This window comes from Chiloscyllium plagiosum, unplaced genomic scaffold (genome assembly GCF_037043375.1).
Source record: "Chiloscyllium plagiosum isolate Xiang-an unplaced genomic scaffold, Cpla_swu_hap1 HiC_scaffold_24, whole genome shotgun sequence".
Classification (NCBI taxonomy): Eukaryota; Metazoa; Chordata; class Chondrichthyes; order Orectolobiformes; family Hemiscylliidae; genus Chiloscyllium; species Chiloscyllium plagiosum.
In genome coordinates this window covers 64,661,795-64,678,491 of record NW_028270162.1, presented here as the reverse complement: position 1 = coordinate 64,678,491, position 16,697 = coordinate 64,661,795, and the positions used below count along the sequence as shown (strand labels likewise).

Below are 16,697 nucleotides of genomic sequence, written 5' to 3'. Positions count from 1 at the left end.
AAAGTAGACAAGTCCCCTGGATCAGATGGGATTTATCCAAGGATTCTCTGGGAAGCTAGGGAGAAGACAGCAGAGCGTTTGGCTTTGATATTTGAGTTGTCATTGGTCTACAGGTTTAGTACCAGAGGACTGGAGGATTGCAAATGTTGTACCCTTGTTCAAGAAGGGCAGCAGAGATGACCCAGGTAATTATAAACCAGTGAGCCTTACTTCTGTTGTAGGAAAGGTTTTGGAAAGGAGTATAAGAGATAGGAATTATAATCATCTAGCAAGTAACCATTTGATTTCAGATAATCAACATGGTTTCGTCAAGGGCAGGTCGTGTCTCACAAACCTCATTGAGTTTTTTGAGAAGGTGACCAAGCATGTAGATGAGGGTAGTGCTGTTGACGTGGTATATATGGACTTCAGTAAAGCCTTTGATAAGGTTCCATATTGGAGAAAATGCAAAGACATGGGATTGAGGGTGATTTAGCAGTTTGGATTAGAAACTGGCTTTCTGAAAGAAGGCAGCGAGTGGTGGTTGATGGAAAATATTCAGCCTGGAGCCCGGTTACTAGTGGTGTGCCACAAGGATCTGTTTTGGGACCACTGCTGTTTGTCATTTTTATAAATGACTTAGCTGCAGGCATAGGTGGATGGATTAGTAAATTTGCAGATGACACTAAAGTCAGTGGAGTAGTGGACAGTTTGGAAGAATGTTACAGGTTGCAGGGGGACTTGGATAAACTGCAGAATTGGGCTGAGAGGTGGCAAATGGAGTTCAATGCAACTAAATGTGAGGTGATGCACTTTGGGAAGAATAACAGGAAAGCAGAGTAGTGGGTAAATGGAAAGATTCTTGGTAGTGTGGATGTGCAGGGGGATCTTGGAGTCCATGTACATAGATCCCTGAAAGTTGCCACCCAGGTTGATAGTGCTGTTAAGAGGGCATACGGTGTGTTAGGTTTCATCAGTAGAAGGATTGAGTTCTGGAGTCGCAATGTCATGCTGCTAGTGCGACTTCACTTGGAATATTGTGTACAGTTCTGGTCGCCATATTTTGGGAAGGATGTGGAGGCATTGGAAAAGGTGCAGAGGAGATTTACCAGGACATTGCCTGATCTAGAGGGAAGGTCTTATGAGGAAAAGCTGAGAGACTTTGGTCTATTCTCATTGGAAAGAAGAAGGCTGAGAGGGGATTTGATAGAGACATACAAGATGATCAGAGGATTAGATAGGGTAGACAGTGAAAGTCTTTTTCCTCGAATGATGATGTCAGCTTGTACAAAGGGTCATAACGACAAATTGAGGGGTGATAGATTTAAGACAGATGTCAGAGCCAGGTTCTTTACTCAGAGAGTGGTAAGGGTGTGGAATGCCCTACCTGCCAATGTAGTTAGCTCACCCACATTAGGGAAATTTAAACAATCCTTGGATAAGCACATGGATGATGATGATGGGATAGTGTTGGGGTACAAGCTGAGAATAGTTCACAGGTCGGCACAACATCGAGGGCCGAAAGGCCTGTTCTGCACTGTATTGTTCTGTGTTCTATAATCTATGTTCTAATATTGGAAGGATGCTTGTCAGACTGAATGCCTGTGACTAGTGCTGTGCCTCAGGGGTTGGTGCTGGGCCTATTACTGTTTGTTATCTAGATCAATGATATGTATGAATATATACAATGCATGATTAGTAAGTTTGTAGATGAAACTAAAATAGGCAGTATCGTCAGTGAGGAAGGTTATCAGAAATTGCAGCAGGACTATGATCAGCTGGGGAAGTGGGCTGAGAAATGGCAAATGGCCTTTAATATAGATAAGTGTAAGGTCATGCATTTTGGAAAGTCAAATCAAGGTAGGAGTTTCATGGTGAATGGTCGGGCCTAAAGGAGAGTAATGGAACAGAGGGATCTTGGAGTTCAGGTTCATAATTCTCAAAGTGGAGTCACAGGTAGACAGGGCACAGTGGCCTTCATCAGTCAGGGCAATGAGTATTGAAGTTGGGAAGTTATATTGCAGTTATACATGACTTGGGGTATTGTGTTCAGTTTTGGTCACCTTGTTATAGGAACAATATTATTAAACTAGAAAGAGTGCAGAAGAAAATTACAAGAATTTTGCTCTGACTCAATGGTCTGAGTTTTAGGGAGAGGTTGGACAACCTCTAACATTTTTCCTTAGAGAATAGGAGGCTGAGGGGGAACCTGACAGAAGTGTAAAGGATCAAGAGAGGCATGATAGGGTGAATGCATGCAGTCTTTTTCCCGAGGTTGGGGAATAGAGGACTAGCGGTTTAAGGTTAGGGTGGAAAGAATAAAAGGGAACCTGTGGGGGATTTTTTTTACACAGAGGGTGGTTCGCGTTTGGAATGAGCTGCCAGAGGAAGTGGTTGAGGTGGGTACATGAACAACATTTAAAAGGTAGTTGGATAAATATATGGATAGGAAAGGATTAGAAGGATATGGGCTGAAAATGTGTTGCTGGAACAGCGCAACAAGTCAGACAGCATCCAGGGAACAGGAGAATCGACGTTTCGGGCATATGCCCAAAACGTCGATTCTCCTGTTCCCTGGATGCTGCCTGACCTGCTGCGCTTTTCCAGCAACACATTTTCAGCTCTGATCTCCAGCATCTGCAGACCTCACTTTCTCCTTAGAAGGATATGGGCCAAGTGCAGGGAAATGGGGTTAGCGTGGATGAACATTTTGGTCGGCATGGACCAGTTTGGGCTGTGCTGTAGGACTGTATACTCTCAATGACTGTAAATGGTTTGGCTCTTTTCATAAGGAGATGTAATTAGTTTTCCCATTGGCAAGCTGAACGTGCTCAGGTGAAACACTGTTTCTGACTGATGTACTTCATTAACACTAGAAGCAGCTTATATTTGCATAGAAGTGTACTTAGAGTCATAACATGGTTCGATCAAGATAAGATGGCTTTAAGAAATCAAAATTCTTTTTGACAAACTTATGAATTTTTTAAACAATAGTGTCCACTAGTGTACATAAAGGCAGCCAGTAGACTTTGAATTTGTAAAAGGCTTTTGATAAGATGCCAAACAAAATATTAATACACCAAAAAAAATGTCCTCATGTAGTTGGGTGATATAAGAAAGATAAATAATTGGTTAATGGACAGAAAATAGACAGTGGGGATAAACAGGGTATTTTGAAGAGACAGATTATAACACAAGGAGAATCACAAGGTTCAGTGATATGGCCTCAGCTATTTACAATATACATTTGCACTTAATGATCGAGGTAAAGAAATAGCAAGTGAAGATATCTAAGCTTGCTGATGATACAAAGCCAGATAGAATGCAAGCTGTGAAAAGTGTGCAAAAACGTTGTGCAAGCAATTTGAGTGGGCAAAATGTGCCTGAAGTAAAATATGAGGAAATATGAGGTTATTCCTTTGGTCATAAGAATAGAAAAGCAGAACTGTTTTTTTTTAAAGAGCTTGTAAATGTTAACTTATATATTTTAATGTTAGCAGAGACTTCAGTGTACTTGTACAATGAAAATAAAAAGTCTGCCATTCAGGCACAGCAAACAATTAGGGAAGTAAATAGCATTTTAGACTTCATTGCAAGGCTTTTGGAGTACCAGAATAAATAATTGTAGAGGTCTTTGATCAGATCATATCTAGAATGCTGAATTTTGGTCTCCAAGGCTAAGGAAGAATATATATCTACATTAGATACAATGTAGCAGAGATTCAGTAATTTGGTCCCTGAGATGAAGCGGCTAACATTTACATAGAATATTGAACATTGAACATTACAGCGCAGTACAGACCCTTCGGCCCTCGATGTTGTGCCGCCCTGTCGTAATAAGCCCGTAGTGTTAGGTAAGGGGTAAATGTAGGGGTCTGGGTGGGTTGCGCTTCGGCGGGGCGGTGTGGACTTGTTGGGCCGAAGGGCCTGTTTCCACACTGTAAGTAATCTAATCTAATCTAATCTGAAGCCCATCCCACCTACACTATTCCATGTACATCCATATGCCTGTCCAATCACAACTCAAATGCACTTAAACTTGTCGAATCTACTACTATTGCAGGCAAAGCATTCCATACCCTTACTACTCTCTGAGTAGGACTGAAATGAGGAACAATTTCTTTACCTGTAAGATTATGAAGTTGAAGCCCAAGATCAGTCATGAATAGCAGAGCATGCAGACCAGACTATATGGTCTAGTCCTGTTCAATTTTGAAATTACAAGAAAAAAATGTACATAGTTCTGAGAGATGACATCATATTCAAGGAAAATATATTCAGGGCAAAAACATAAATTACTGGATAAATTCAATTCTAATGAAATTCACCAGACTCGAAATGTTAACTATTTCCTCCTCGTAGATGCTGCCAGACTTGCTGAATTTCTCCAACAATTTCTGTTTTTGTTCTAGGTCTCCAGCATCTGCAGTTATTTGTTTTATAAGACATAATTGGAGATGGCATAGTGGTTTACAAGAATGTAGGGAAACAGGAGTTGATTTTATGTAAGGGACCTTTTAGTAGGACAGAGCAGTGGAGAGGCAGACCGAAAGGGGAGAGGAAGATAAACAAGGATATTAGTGTATGGTTTATTTTTGGTTACTGTAGGGAGTTAAAAATCAATGATGAAGGGCTTTTGCCCGAAACGTCGATTTTACTGCTCCTCGGATGCTGCCTGAACTGCTGTGCTCTTCCAGCACCACTAATCCAGAATCTGGTTTCCAGCATCTGCAGTCATTGTTTTTACCTAGTTAAAAATTAAGCCAGCCCATGTAAATAATGGTTTTCCCTGGATATGGCAGCCTTAGGGTTAAAGAATCGGTCGCTGTACTTTCACTGCAACCTTCAACCTCTTAAAGTTAAAAGTTAACGAGCGTCATGCCAACAGAATTGATACTCAACAGATCTTTTAATAAATCTTGATCACTATAAAACCTCTGTGCTAAAGTCTGTAGTCCCACCTGGACAATGTTCAAATGTATCAAGAGCACAGTGGCAGATACTGGATTAATCCAACTTCAGTCCACGTACCTTCAATGGTTAATTTCTCGTCAAAAAGTCATACCACAGAAGGTAATATGATGTATTTTCTTGATTTTTAAGCAACTTATTTATTTCATAATGTTGAATTTCTTTAGAAGCTATAAGATTAAAAAAGAAGAAAAAATAGAGAAGAAATAAATGGTAATAACAACAAAAAAACAGAAATTGATGGAAAAACTCAGCAGGTCTGGCTGCATCTGGCTGGAGAAAAATTAAAGTTAGAATTTTCTCTGCACAGATGCTGCCAGACCTGCTGAGTTTTTCCACCAATTTCTGTTTTTGCTTTTTGATTTCCAATATCCTCAGTTCTTTCCGTTTTTCTGTTCAGCAAATAAATGGTAATAACTAGTGGTACCTTACATGGGTCTGAGTGACTTGGGCTCCAGTGATTTGTGCAGCGAGTCCCATCTTGATGTCAAGTGAATCTTGATTCATCTTCCATGCTTTTCACAACGACGCGTGATGAGTTTCTCACTAGGCAGCAGTGTAATGCTGACTGACGGTCATTATTATTTGTTAAACTACCTTGTTAATGGCACAACTCACCTCATTAATATTCAGCTTTCTATCTGATCAAGTTTGCGGCTCGTTTTGAGCAATCTCCATGTTCAACTCCGGACAGAAACATCTCTGGGTGCATTCCATAGGCACCAGCCATATGCACCCCACATCCATAGACATTGGCATCCAACATGTACCAGCCTCTCAGAACCCTCATGGCACATCTCCAATCCAATTACAATATGCTTCTGGACTTCAGTGCTGCACCTTAAGCCTTAGCTCAGTGAGTCCTGACTCAGTAAGTCAAGGGTGACCTGTCAGACTGGCCTCAGACCTTTGTGGGGTAGTCAAAATCAGGGTCCTTCAAGATAAAGGGTGAGGAGATTAATGTCGAACTGCACAATACCTGTCTTGAGTCTTTTGTCCTATTGAGGGCTGTCTTTCTCCTGGAATATGAGATAGATAGGCATTATGAAAATGGAAGTGGGGAATACAGCTGTTACTAATAGGGGAGGTAGGGGGATGTCCCAAGTGAGTGAGTGGGCAGCAGAAAGGGCAGAGGGACCTTGTCCAAGGCCTGGTCATAACATCTGCACATTTACTCTTCCTATCAAAATGGATAACCATACATTTTTCGCACCATATTTTTCCATTATATTCCATGCTTTTGCTTAGTCACTAAGTCTGTACAAATGATATTAAAGCCATTTTGCATCTTTCTCAAGAGATATTCACAATCACCTTCATGTCATCAATTAATTTGGAAATATTTCCTGTAATTCCTGCATCCAAAATCATTGATATATATTGTGAACAACATTGACCCCAGCCTAGTGGTACTCCAGCAGCCACAACCTGAAACGTGAGAACGACCCCATTTATTCCTACTGTTTGTTTTTTTACCTGTTGGCAAAACCCTGATCCACACCACTACACTACCAGCTATCCCATGTAATTTAGTTTTGTTTACCAACCTTCTGTGGGAGACTTTAATAAAAGCCTGTTGAAAATTCAAGTATACCTTGTCCGTTAATTTCTCTTTCTCTGTTCTGATAAAAACATGTTCAGAAAATCTCAATGCATTCACTAAATATTCCAGTCACACGTCCATGCTAGCCATGATGCGGAGGTGCCAGTGTTGAACTGGGATGGACAAGGTCAGAAGTTGCACGACAGTAGGTTATAGTCCAACAGATTTATTTGAAATCACAAATTTTTGGAGTAGTGTTCACGCCTCAGGTGGAGTGACTCATTTGTATCCAATTGTTTCATTTTAGAGATGAAATACTTACTCTGGTATTTGATAATATAAGATTCCACAGGCACCTATAAATATACATTAGTAGGATTTTGATGTCAGAGAGATACCTTGGGGATTGGAGCAGATCATCAAATTTGAAGAAGAATGTAGAAATTCCAATTGATTTACAAAATAGACAGCATAGACAACAAGATGGAAGATGTGTTTATTGATAAATTTTGATCAGTACAAATGTAACCAACTTCAGGAAGAAACACCTAATGATCCATAACTGAAGATACTATGGAAAGTTATCAGAGGAATGGCTGACACAATATAAAAGGTGGCAGACATTTTCAGATGTTTTTGGCCATACAGAGATGAACTTTTATATCAGAGGCATAACCTTTGAAGGGAAACAAAGGCTTGCATTCAAGATTGGCGACATATTGTCACAGATACATCAAGAACATATGGACATGGAATGATGCCGGACATAGATTACTATGTATTGATCAGGGATCAACAATGATATCAAGAAGACTGAGAATGTGTGAGGTTTGCCAGAGTCACCAAACAAATCGACACAAAGAACCTCTGGACAATGGGAATGACAGAATCTTATGAGGATATACAGCTTCTAAAGTTGTAACATATTAATTTATCATAAATGGTGATGACTGTCTCCTCATAGTAACTACTTTTCCAATTGTGAGACAGTTAAAAGATATTTCAAATGTATCTGTGGCAGATACAATGGGTGGAATTTTCCAAGCCTATCCAAATCTTTTCAAAAGGTGAGCAGAGGGAGGACACTTAATTTATCGGGAAGCAAATTTCTGGTCCCTGATGGCAGATAAAATGTTTGTCATTAAGTTATCAGAGTTTTTTAGGTGGATTAGGTTTCCCAACTGCTAAGTAGCAAGAACCAATTTTGCATTCATTTAGATGTTATGAATAGTCTCTAATATCTAACCTGACTGGAATTCAGTTCAGGGCTCAATCTTGTGAGCCAAAACCAGGACACATGTCTGTTACCAAACTTGATTATATGTGAGATGTGAAATTGACAAGGTACACATCTTCCTCCATTTTCGGATGAGACAAATGAATTCGCTAAGTTGACTCCTTCAGAAAAAGCAATTTCTTTGCCCAAGTGTTGACAGCATTGGGTTTGAAATGTCTCCATATTGATCAACTCATGAGAAGTCTCAGTCATAGGCAGTCTGACTTGATGTTGCTAAACGTTTACCGTGTTAGAGGTTAAGCCTAATTGAGTTAACAATCCTGTTCAAGTGAGACAGCTACACTGACTAAAGCTCATAAACATGACCTGGTCTGTCAAATGGGACTCAGTTCAAAAAGGGCTCAATTTAAATAGGCCATTTTTGTTGGTGTGTCATTTCCTCAAGTAAGCCCTTCATGAAAGGCTGTCAGTTGTGTATGTTCACTTAGATATGATGACAGCTGTTGGTACAGGAGCTGTTGGTACATGAGTGTTGTAGCTTTTTTATGTTTGAAGTGTGAATCCTGGTAGGTGTATGGGAGGCAGTACCACTGTAGTGCCAGTTGTGCTACATTAGTTGGTGCAATGAAGTTAAATACATTGATTGCACATGAGGCATCTGATGGAGATGCTTGATACTGAAACTTGAATATGACAGTCAGCTACAGTGGCTAACTCACACACACATGAGCATTAAGCAGTCCATACACAGTGGTATATTTCTTGACAAAACGCAACAGACCATTCATCCTCTTGTGACACTAGAGGTGGATTCTCTTCAGTCTCCCATGGGGGATAACATTGCAGTCACCTCTGTGCAGTTGTCTGTTGATTTGGCGTATTGTTAACATCCACAGGGAAAATAATTTCCCTTCTCGAAAGCATGGCATTGCCTTTGCTTGTTCACTGACATCTCTAAGGGTGGTGTTCGGTGGTTAACTAATGCTTCTGAATTGCAGAAAGTGAAGTGCTGTCCAAACACCTTTCAAATATGTGCCTGGAAGTTAAAAGCCTGAAAAGATCTAATGGTGAACAGAACTTTATGCTCGCCCAATGCTACAATTTGGTTTCTCCTTTCCCTGAATATTTAATATGCCAAGAACAAGATAGTCACACATATAAACCGCCCTGCACAGAGCAGAGTTCCCTCCCACTTTTTCACTTGCCTCCGCACTCAGCCTCAGCAAGGAAAGTTCTGTCCAAAGACTACAAAACTCATTTTGTTCCTTACGTCTGAAGAGATCATATCGGACAGTGGGCCACAATAAGCAGCCAACCTTTTAGATATATGTGTACCAAATGATGCACAAGCCATGTAACAGCCTCACCACATTATTCCAGGTCTACAGATTCACCAGCAAAGATCATGATGGGATGGCAACTTAAGACAATATTCCCAAACTAGGGAACCCAGTTACCCACAGAGCTATGCAATGTATTCAGTGATGTAGGTACTAATAAGTCACAACAATGGAGCAACACTGAGAAGGAACAGAAGCCAGCTCGTAATACTATGCAGTATTTTAATTTTGCACAGAATATCCTCAAAGATAACCACAGAAAACAGAAGTGAGGAAAACCAAAATGACAACAGCTAACACCAACAACACTCAGAGATCAACACAGCAACAAGTCAAGAACATCACTGTGTGAAGCCCAGATCTCAGGAAGGTTATATTACCACTGGATCTTAAATGAATTTTAAAATACTCACATACTCACCCACTTGAAATTTTCCATTCTTATTTTGGTGTAAAAATATTTGTGGCTACCCTAATTTCACATGTATTTTCATTATAAATGCATGTGATTTTTATCTTGAGGGAAAATAGAGATGCCGTTACATTGCTAAATTGGCCATAGTGTTAGGTGAAGGGGTAAATGTAGGGGAATGGGTCTGGGTGGGTTGCGCTTCGGCGGGTCGGTGTGGACTTGTTGGGCCGAAGGGCCTGTTTCCACATTGTAAGAAATCTAATCTAAGCTAATTGCTGTAAGGGCTGAATATGTCAATGAGGTGTGGACCAGAATAAGGCATTGTGACCAACGGGAGTCCAGGTTGCAGCTTGTTAACGTAAGGGTGTGTAGCTATGTTTCTTTGTAACTGTATGTATGAAATTTGCAATCATTCTGTCTGAAGAGAAAATCTATCCTATTTTCAAGTAAACTGAACCTAATTTGTTTACCTGTTCTGTGCGAAAGTGGAACCTTTGTGGGAAAAGTGGGAAAACAGTTCAATAAAACAATGCCAAGGGCTCAGTGGTTAGCACTGTGGTCTTGCAGTGCCAGGGACCCAGGTTCGATTCCAGCCTTGGGCAACTGTCTGGGTGGAGTTTGTGCATTCTCCCCATTTCTGCATGGGTTTCCACCTGGTGCTCTGGTTTTCTCCCACAGTCCAAAGATGTGCAGATCAGGTGAATTGGCCACGCTAAATTGCCCATAATGTTCAGGGATGTGTAGGTTAGGGGTAAAATGTAGACTAATGGGGAGTGGGTTTGGGAGGGATACTCTTCAGAGGGTTGGTGTGGAATTGTAGGGCTTGTTTCCACGCTTAGGGATTCTATAACCATTAGTGAGGTTTGAAACAATATAGAAAAAATAGAAGTATTACTCCCTTTAGGTGATGACAATGCACTGAGGTCAATAAAGAGAGTTGTAATTCCATGTGAAATAGCTGGAGAAAGTATTTTTATAGGTAAGAATATAGTATCTAGAGAACTACTTATCCTGTCCAATTCCCTGATTAAGTTTCCTAATATCAACTAGGATATCACGACTCTTGACCCAATGCTCGCTGTCCCTTGTAACCTGTCCAATACCAATCCATCATCCAACATCACTGAACAGATAATGTAATTATTATCTTATTGCCATTTGTGGAACTTTGTACTCAAGTTGCCTGCTGCATTTTTAAAATTACAACAGTGCACTTTAAAAATGCTTGATTGAGTGCAAAACATCTTAATGTATCATTACTTCATTTTGTCCAATTCTTTTAGAATTTGGTGCACATAAGGCTAAACAAAATGGCATACGCAAGCGGTTTCCTGATTTATAAATGTCTGTCTTATGAACACTCGTACTTACGATCACAATCCCATGCAGAGTGCTATAATAATAATAATTTAAAGATCTGACATATAAAGATTAATTCAAACTTATGAATGGCTATTTTATATTTTCCTGTATTGTGTTGTAACTAGTATTAAATCGACTTATGAACAAACTCAAGAATGGAACCTGTTAACAATTTATTCAAATGAATTCTTTGTACCTTGTGAAAGAAATTGAGAACAGAATTTTAAAGTTGGTAATTATCTGACTAGTGTTTTTAAACAGCTTTATTATGTTGCAAAAATGGGACTTGTTTACAGAACAGCGGATTTGTATCCCTGAAATGTTCTACTCTATTTTTGTTGAGCTAATGTCATGATAACCATTTCTCACACCTTCTTGGAGATCACATCCAGACCTGAATGTTACCTTTTTTATCACTGTAGAAAAATGAATAAAAGAGCTAAAGGAGCCATTGGGTTTCTCATTGTGGTACTATTAGCCCTCACCCTCTCCCTGGGCCTGTACTTTGGGCTGAAGCCCAGGAAAGTGCCAGCACATTCCTTCGAGAGAGCTGCTGTTGCTGCAGATGCAGGAAGATGTTCAGAGATTGGTCGGTGAGTGTCTGTTAAAGGGCCTTGATTCACATTGTCAGTCGGAGGAGTAGTGCTGCCTGAACTGCTGTGCTCTTCCAGCACCACTAATCCAGAATACAAACTGTTCAGCCAAACCACTTCATGTTGATGGTTATTCTTCACATAGTCTTTGTTTCTAATCTCATGTAGCCCTTTCCTACTTGTTTTACATTGTAAAGGTTTAGCGGGATGTCAACCAAACACAGGCAAATGAGATTAGTTTAGTTTGGGAAACCTGGTTGGCATGGAAGAATTGAATTGAAGGGTCTGTGTCTGTGGTGTTCAGATTAGATTACATTACAGTGTGGAAACAGGCCCTTCGGCCCAACAAGTCCACACCGACCTGCCGAAGCGAAACCCACCCATACCCCTACATTTACCCCTTACCTAACACTACAGGCAATTTAGTATGGCCAATTTACCTGGCCCTGCACATCTTTGGACTGTGGGAGGAAACCGGAGCACCCGGAGGAAACCCACGCAGACACGGGGAGAACGTGCAAACTCCACACAGTCAGTCGCCTGAGGCGGGAATTGAATTCGGGTCTCTGGCGCCGTGAGGCAGCAGTGCTAACCACTGTGCCACCGTGCCACCGTTCAGTCTGACTCTGTCACTCTATGAAGTGTTTAAAAAGGAAAAGAGTAAGTGAGTATTGGTCCTCTAGCATTATTTAGTTAGGTTGAATTATTGAGGCTGGTATTGGACAGGAGGCAGCTTGATGTCTGACAGCTCTGCAGACAAATCAAACATTGCACACTGTTTCCATTGTAGGGACTTTCGGGCAAAAGTTTACAGTGACAATAAAAAGCCAATCGCAGATAATAAGGAAATAGCAGCTAAAATGAGCAAGTACTTTGATTCTACCCTCACTATAGAGGATGTAAAAAACATTCCAGTCACTGTTGTAAATCAGCAGGCGGAAAGTAGAGAAGAACTTAATGAAATTACAAACACAAGGAAAATAGTACTAAGCAAATGCAGGTCCATTGTACCCTGAAGGTTGCTGCACAGGTGGATAGAGTGGTCAAGAAGGCATATAGTATGCTTGCCTTCATCGGACGGGGTATTGAGTATAAGAGCTGGCAAGTCATGTTAAAATTGTACAAGACATTGGTTCGGCCGCATTTAGAATACTGTGTACTGTTCTGGTTGCCACATTACCAAAAGGATGTGAACGCTTTGGAGAGGGTGCAGAGAAGGTTTACGAGGATGTTGCCTGGCATGGAAGGTGCTAGCTATGAAGAGAGGTTGAGTAGGTTAGGATTATTTTCACTAGGAAAAAGGAGATTGAGGGGGGACCTGATTGAGGTTTACAAATTCATGAAGGGTATAGACAGGGTGGATAGAGACAAACTTTTTTCCCAGGGTGAAGGATTCAATAACGAGAGGTCACGCTTTCAAAGTGAGAAGTGGAAAGTTTAAGGGGGATACACGCGGTAAGTACTTCACACAGAGGGTGGTGGGCGTTTGGAACGCGTTGCCAGCAGAAGTAGTAGAGGCAGGCACAGATTCATTTAAGATGCGTCTGGACAGATGTATGAGAAGGTGGGGAGCAGAGGGATACAGATGCTTAGGAATTGGGCGACAGGTTTAGACAGTACATTTGGATCGACTCAGGCTTGGAGGGCCGAAGGGCCTGTTCCTGGGCTGTAAATTTTCTTTGTTCTTTGCTCTTTGTTCAAACTGTTGCAGCTGCAGAATGAAAACCCTCTGGATCCATTGACATCTTAATGGATGGTGGATAAGTTAGGAGATGCATTGGTGTTTCCAAACCTGTTAGGTTGAGGAAAAGGTTCCATCAGACTGGCAAATAGTAAATAATAACCCAGAGGGAGGAAACAGGCAACTGTTGGTTAATTAGCATGACGTCTGTGGTGGGAAATGTTTTACTATTGATCGCTAAAGATAGAAATCTGAAATAAAAACAGAAATTGCTGGAGAGTTAATGGTTTGAGTCCAGTGATGTTAACTCTACTTTCTCTGCAAAGATGCTGCCAACCCTGTTGAATTTTGCCAGCAATTTCTGTTTTGTTCTTGGCAGGCTTCCACTCAACTGGACCTGATTAAGCATGAACCTTTCTACACCAGTGTCTGTTCAAACAAGCAATCCTCGCAGAAGTCCACAGCAAAACAAGCATTTATCAGCAGTCATGTGACTTCTAGGAAGCCTTTTAAAAGAATATCCCCATTGTCCACAGTGAACTTTCAATTACCTTTCTCTTAAAAAGCAAGTCCAAGTATTACACTAAAGTTTAAATAACCCAGATTTCCACAATCCTTCAAAATGTATGTCCTCAAGGCAATATTCAATATAAAGCACCTTTGGAACAACATTAGTACAGTATGGTTCTCAACTTAGGACCTACTGATTCTTATAATTTATTATTGCATTTTTCCCATGATGTTGTTACTGAGACAGTGAATTATTGAGGTTGATGCAGGACAGGAGGCAGCTTGATGTCTGACAGTTCTGCAGACAAATCAAACACTGCACACTAATTCCATTGCAGGGACGTTCAGGCTAAGGTTAACTATAGAACATAGAACATAGAAGAATACAGCGCAGTACAGGTCCTTCGGCACTCGATGTTGCGCCGATCCAAGCCCACCTAACCTACACTAGCCCACTATCCTCCATATGCCCATCCAATGCCCGTTTAAATGCCCATAATGAGGGAGAGTCCACCACTGCTACTGGCAGGGCATTCCATGAACTCACGATTCGCTGAGTAAAGAACCTACCCCTAACATCTGTCCTATACCTACCACCCCTTAATTTAAAGCTATGCCCCCTTGTAATAGCTGACTCCATACGTGGAAAAAGATTCTCACTGTCGACCCTATCTAAACCCCTAATCATCTTGTACACCTCTATCAAGTCACCCCTAAACCTTCTTTTCTCCAATGAAAACAACCCCAAGTGCCTCAGCCTTTCCTCATACGATCTTTCTACCATACCAGGCAACATCCTGGTAAACCTCCTCTGCACCCGTTCCAGTGCCTCCACATCCTTCCTATAGTATGGCGACCAAAACTGCACACAATATTCCAGATGCGGCCGCACCAGAGTCTTATACAACTGCAACATGACCTCAGTACTCCGGAACTCAATTCCTCTACCAATAAAAGCCAGTACGCCATATGCCTTCTTCACCGCACTATTTACCTGGGTGGCAACTTTCAAAGATTTGTGTACATGGACACCAAGATCCCTCTGCTCATCCACACTACCAAGTATCCGACCATTAGCCCAGTACCCCATCTTTTTATTACTCTTACCAAAGTGAATCACCTCACACTTAGCTACATTGAACTCCATTTGCCACCTTTCTGCCCAGTTCTGCAGCTTATCTATATCCCGCTGTAACCTGCCACATCCTTCCTCACTGTCTACAACTCCTCCGACTTTCGTATCATCCGCAAACTTGCTCACCCAACCTTCTAACCCCTCCTCCAGGTCGTTTATAAAAATGACAATCATCAATGGTCCCAAAACAGATCCTTGCGGAACACCGCTAGTGACGGCACTCCAAGATGAACCTTTGCCATCAACTACTACCCTCTGTCTTCTTCCAGCCAGCCAACTCCTAATCCAAACCTACAACTCACCCTCAATGCCATACCTCCGTATTTTTTGCAGTAGTCCACCATGGGAAACCTTATCAAACGCCTACTAAAATCCATATACACCACATCTACTGCTTTCCCCTCGTCCACCTCCTTAGTCACCTTCTCAAAGAATTCAATAAGGTTTGTGAGGCACGACCTGTCCTTCACAAAACCATGCTGACTATCCTTGATCACATTATTCCTATCCAGATTTTCATAAATCCTATCCCTTGCAATTCTCTCTAAGATTTTGCCCACAACAGAAGTGAGACTCACCAGCCTATAGTTACTAGGGTTATCCCTACTCCCCTTCTTGAACAAGGGAACCACATTTGCTAGCCTCCAATCTTCTGGCACTACTCCTGTAGACAACGAGGACATAAAAATCAAGGCCAATGGCTCTGCAATCTCCTCCCTTGCTTCCCAGAGAATCCTAGGATAAATGCCATCAGGCCCAGGGGACTTATCTATTTTCACCCTTTCCAGAATTTCCAACACCTCTTCTCTACATACCTCAAAGCCATCCATTCTACTTAATTGTGACTCAGTACTCACATTGACAACAATGTCCTGTTCCTGATTGAATACTGACGAAAAGTATTCATTCAGTGTCTCCCCAATCTCTTCAGCCTCCACACGCAACTTCCCACTACTATCCTTGACTGGACCTATTCCTACCCTAGTCATTCTTTTATTCCTGACATACCTATAGAAAGCCTTAGGGTTTTCCCGAATCCTACCAACTAAGGACCTTTCATTGATTTGAGGGTCTGAATGGCCTCCACTAGTTCCTATGCTATTTCTGCGCTAAATCTCACACTGATTTCATTGCAGGGATATTCTGAGGCAGAATGCCTCAGCTGTGGATGCTGCCATTGCCAGTTTGCTCTGTGTTGGACTCATGAATGCACACAGCATGGGGATTGGGGGAGGCTTCTTCATGACCATTTACAACGCACAAACAGGTAGGTGCCATGTTGCTCCTTTTGTATCTTCACATTCATTCTATTACTTTGTCTGTTAATTTGAGATATTCCATGCATACCAGAGGAACAATCCCTGGGCTGTTTTGAAAATTCCATCAGTGTGCTATACTCCATTTGTAACTCACCTCCCGATTCCACAAAGCCTATCCACAATCTACAAGGCGCAAGTCAGGAGTGTGAAAAAATAGTCCCCATTTGCCTGGATGAGTGCAGCTCCAACAACACTCAAGAAGCTTGATACCATCCAAGATAAAGCAGCCCGCTTGATTGGCGCCACATCTCAAGCATCCCAGTCCCTGGACCACCGATGCTGAGTAACAGCAGTATACTATCTAAAAAATGCACTGCAGAAAGTCACCAAAGATCCACAGACTGCACCTTTTAGACTCAGGGCCACTTCCATCTAGAAGGACAACGGCAGCAGATATGTGGGAACACCACCACCTTCACCATCCAGTCTTGGAAGAATATTGCCGCTCCTTCACTGGTGCTGGGTCAAAATCTTGGAATTTCCTCCCTCAGAAGGGTCAGAGAGGATATCACAGCTGTGCTGAAGGAGGGCACTATGAAGGACTCGATCAGTGAGACAATATGGGCAGAGCTCTGAAATAAGAAGGGTGCAATAACAATGTTGGGGCTATACAAT

General features: G+C 41.6%; 1 protein-coding gene across 4 annotated transcripts in view; it reads left to right on the top strand.

Annotated features, from left to right (window-relative positions):
• LOC122562890 (glutathione hydrolase 1 proenzyme-like) overlaps nucleotides 1–16,697 on the top strand; it is a 150,080-nt gene that overhangs the window by 50,695 nt on the left and 82,688 nt on the right. For 2 of the 4 annotated variants that reach the window (XM_088000278.1, XM_088000276.1), the window contains exons 1-3: nucleotides 4,913–5,052; nucleotides 11,267–11,437; nucleotides 15,900–16,030. In XM_088000278.1, coding sequence (XP_087856404.1) covers nucleotides 11,271–11,437; nucleotides 15,900–16,030 — 298 coding nt within the window. In that variant the 5' untranslated portion in view covers nucleotides 4,913–5,052; nucleotides 11,267–11,270. Of the gene's footprint in view, nucleotides 1–4,912; nucleotides 5,053–11,266; nucleotides 11,438–15,899; nucleotides 16,031–16,697 lie in introns of those variants that run through there. The other 2 variants (XM_088000277.1, XM_088000279.1) reach the window with 2 other exon arrangements.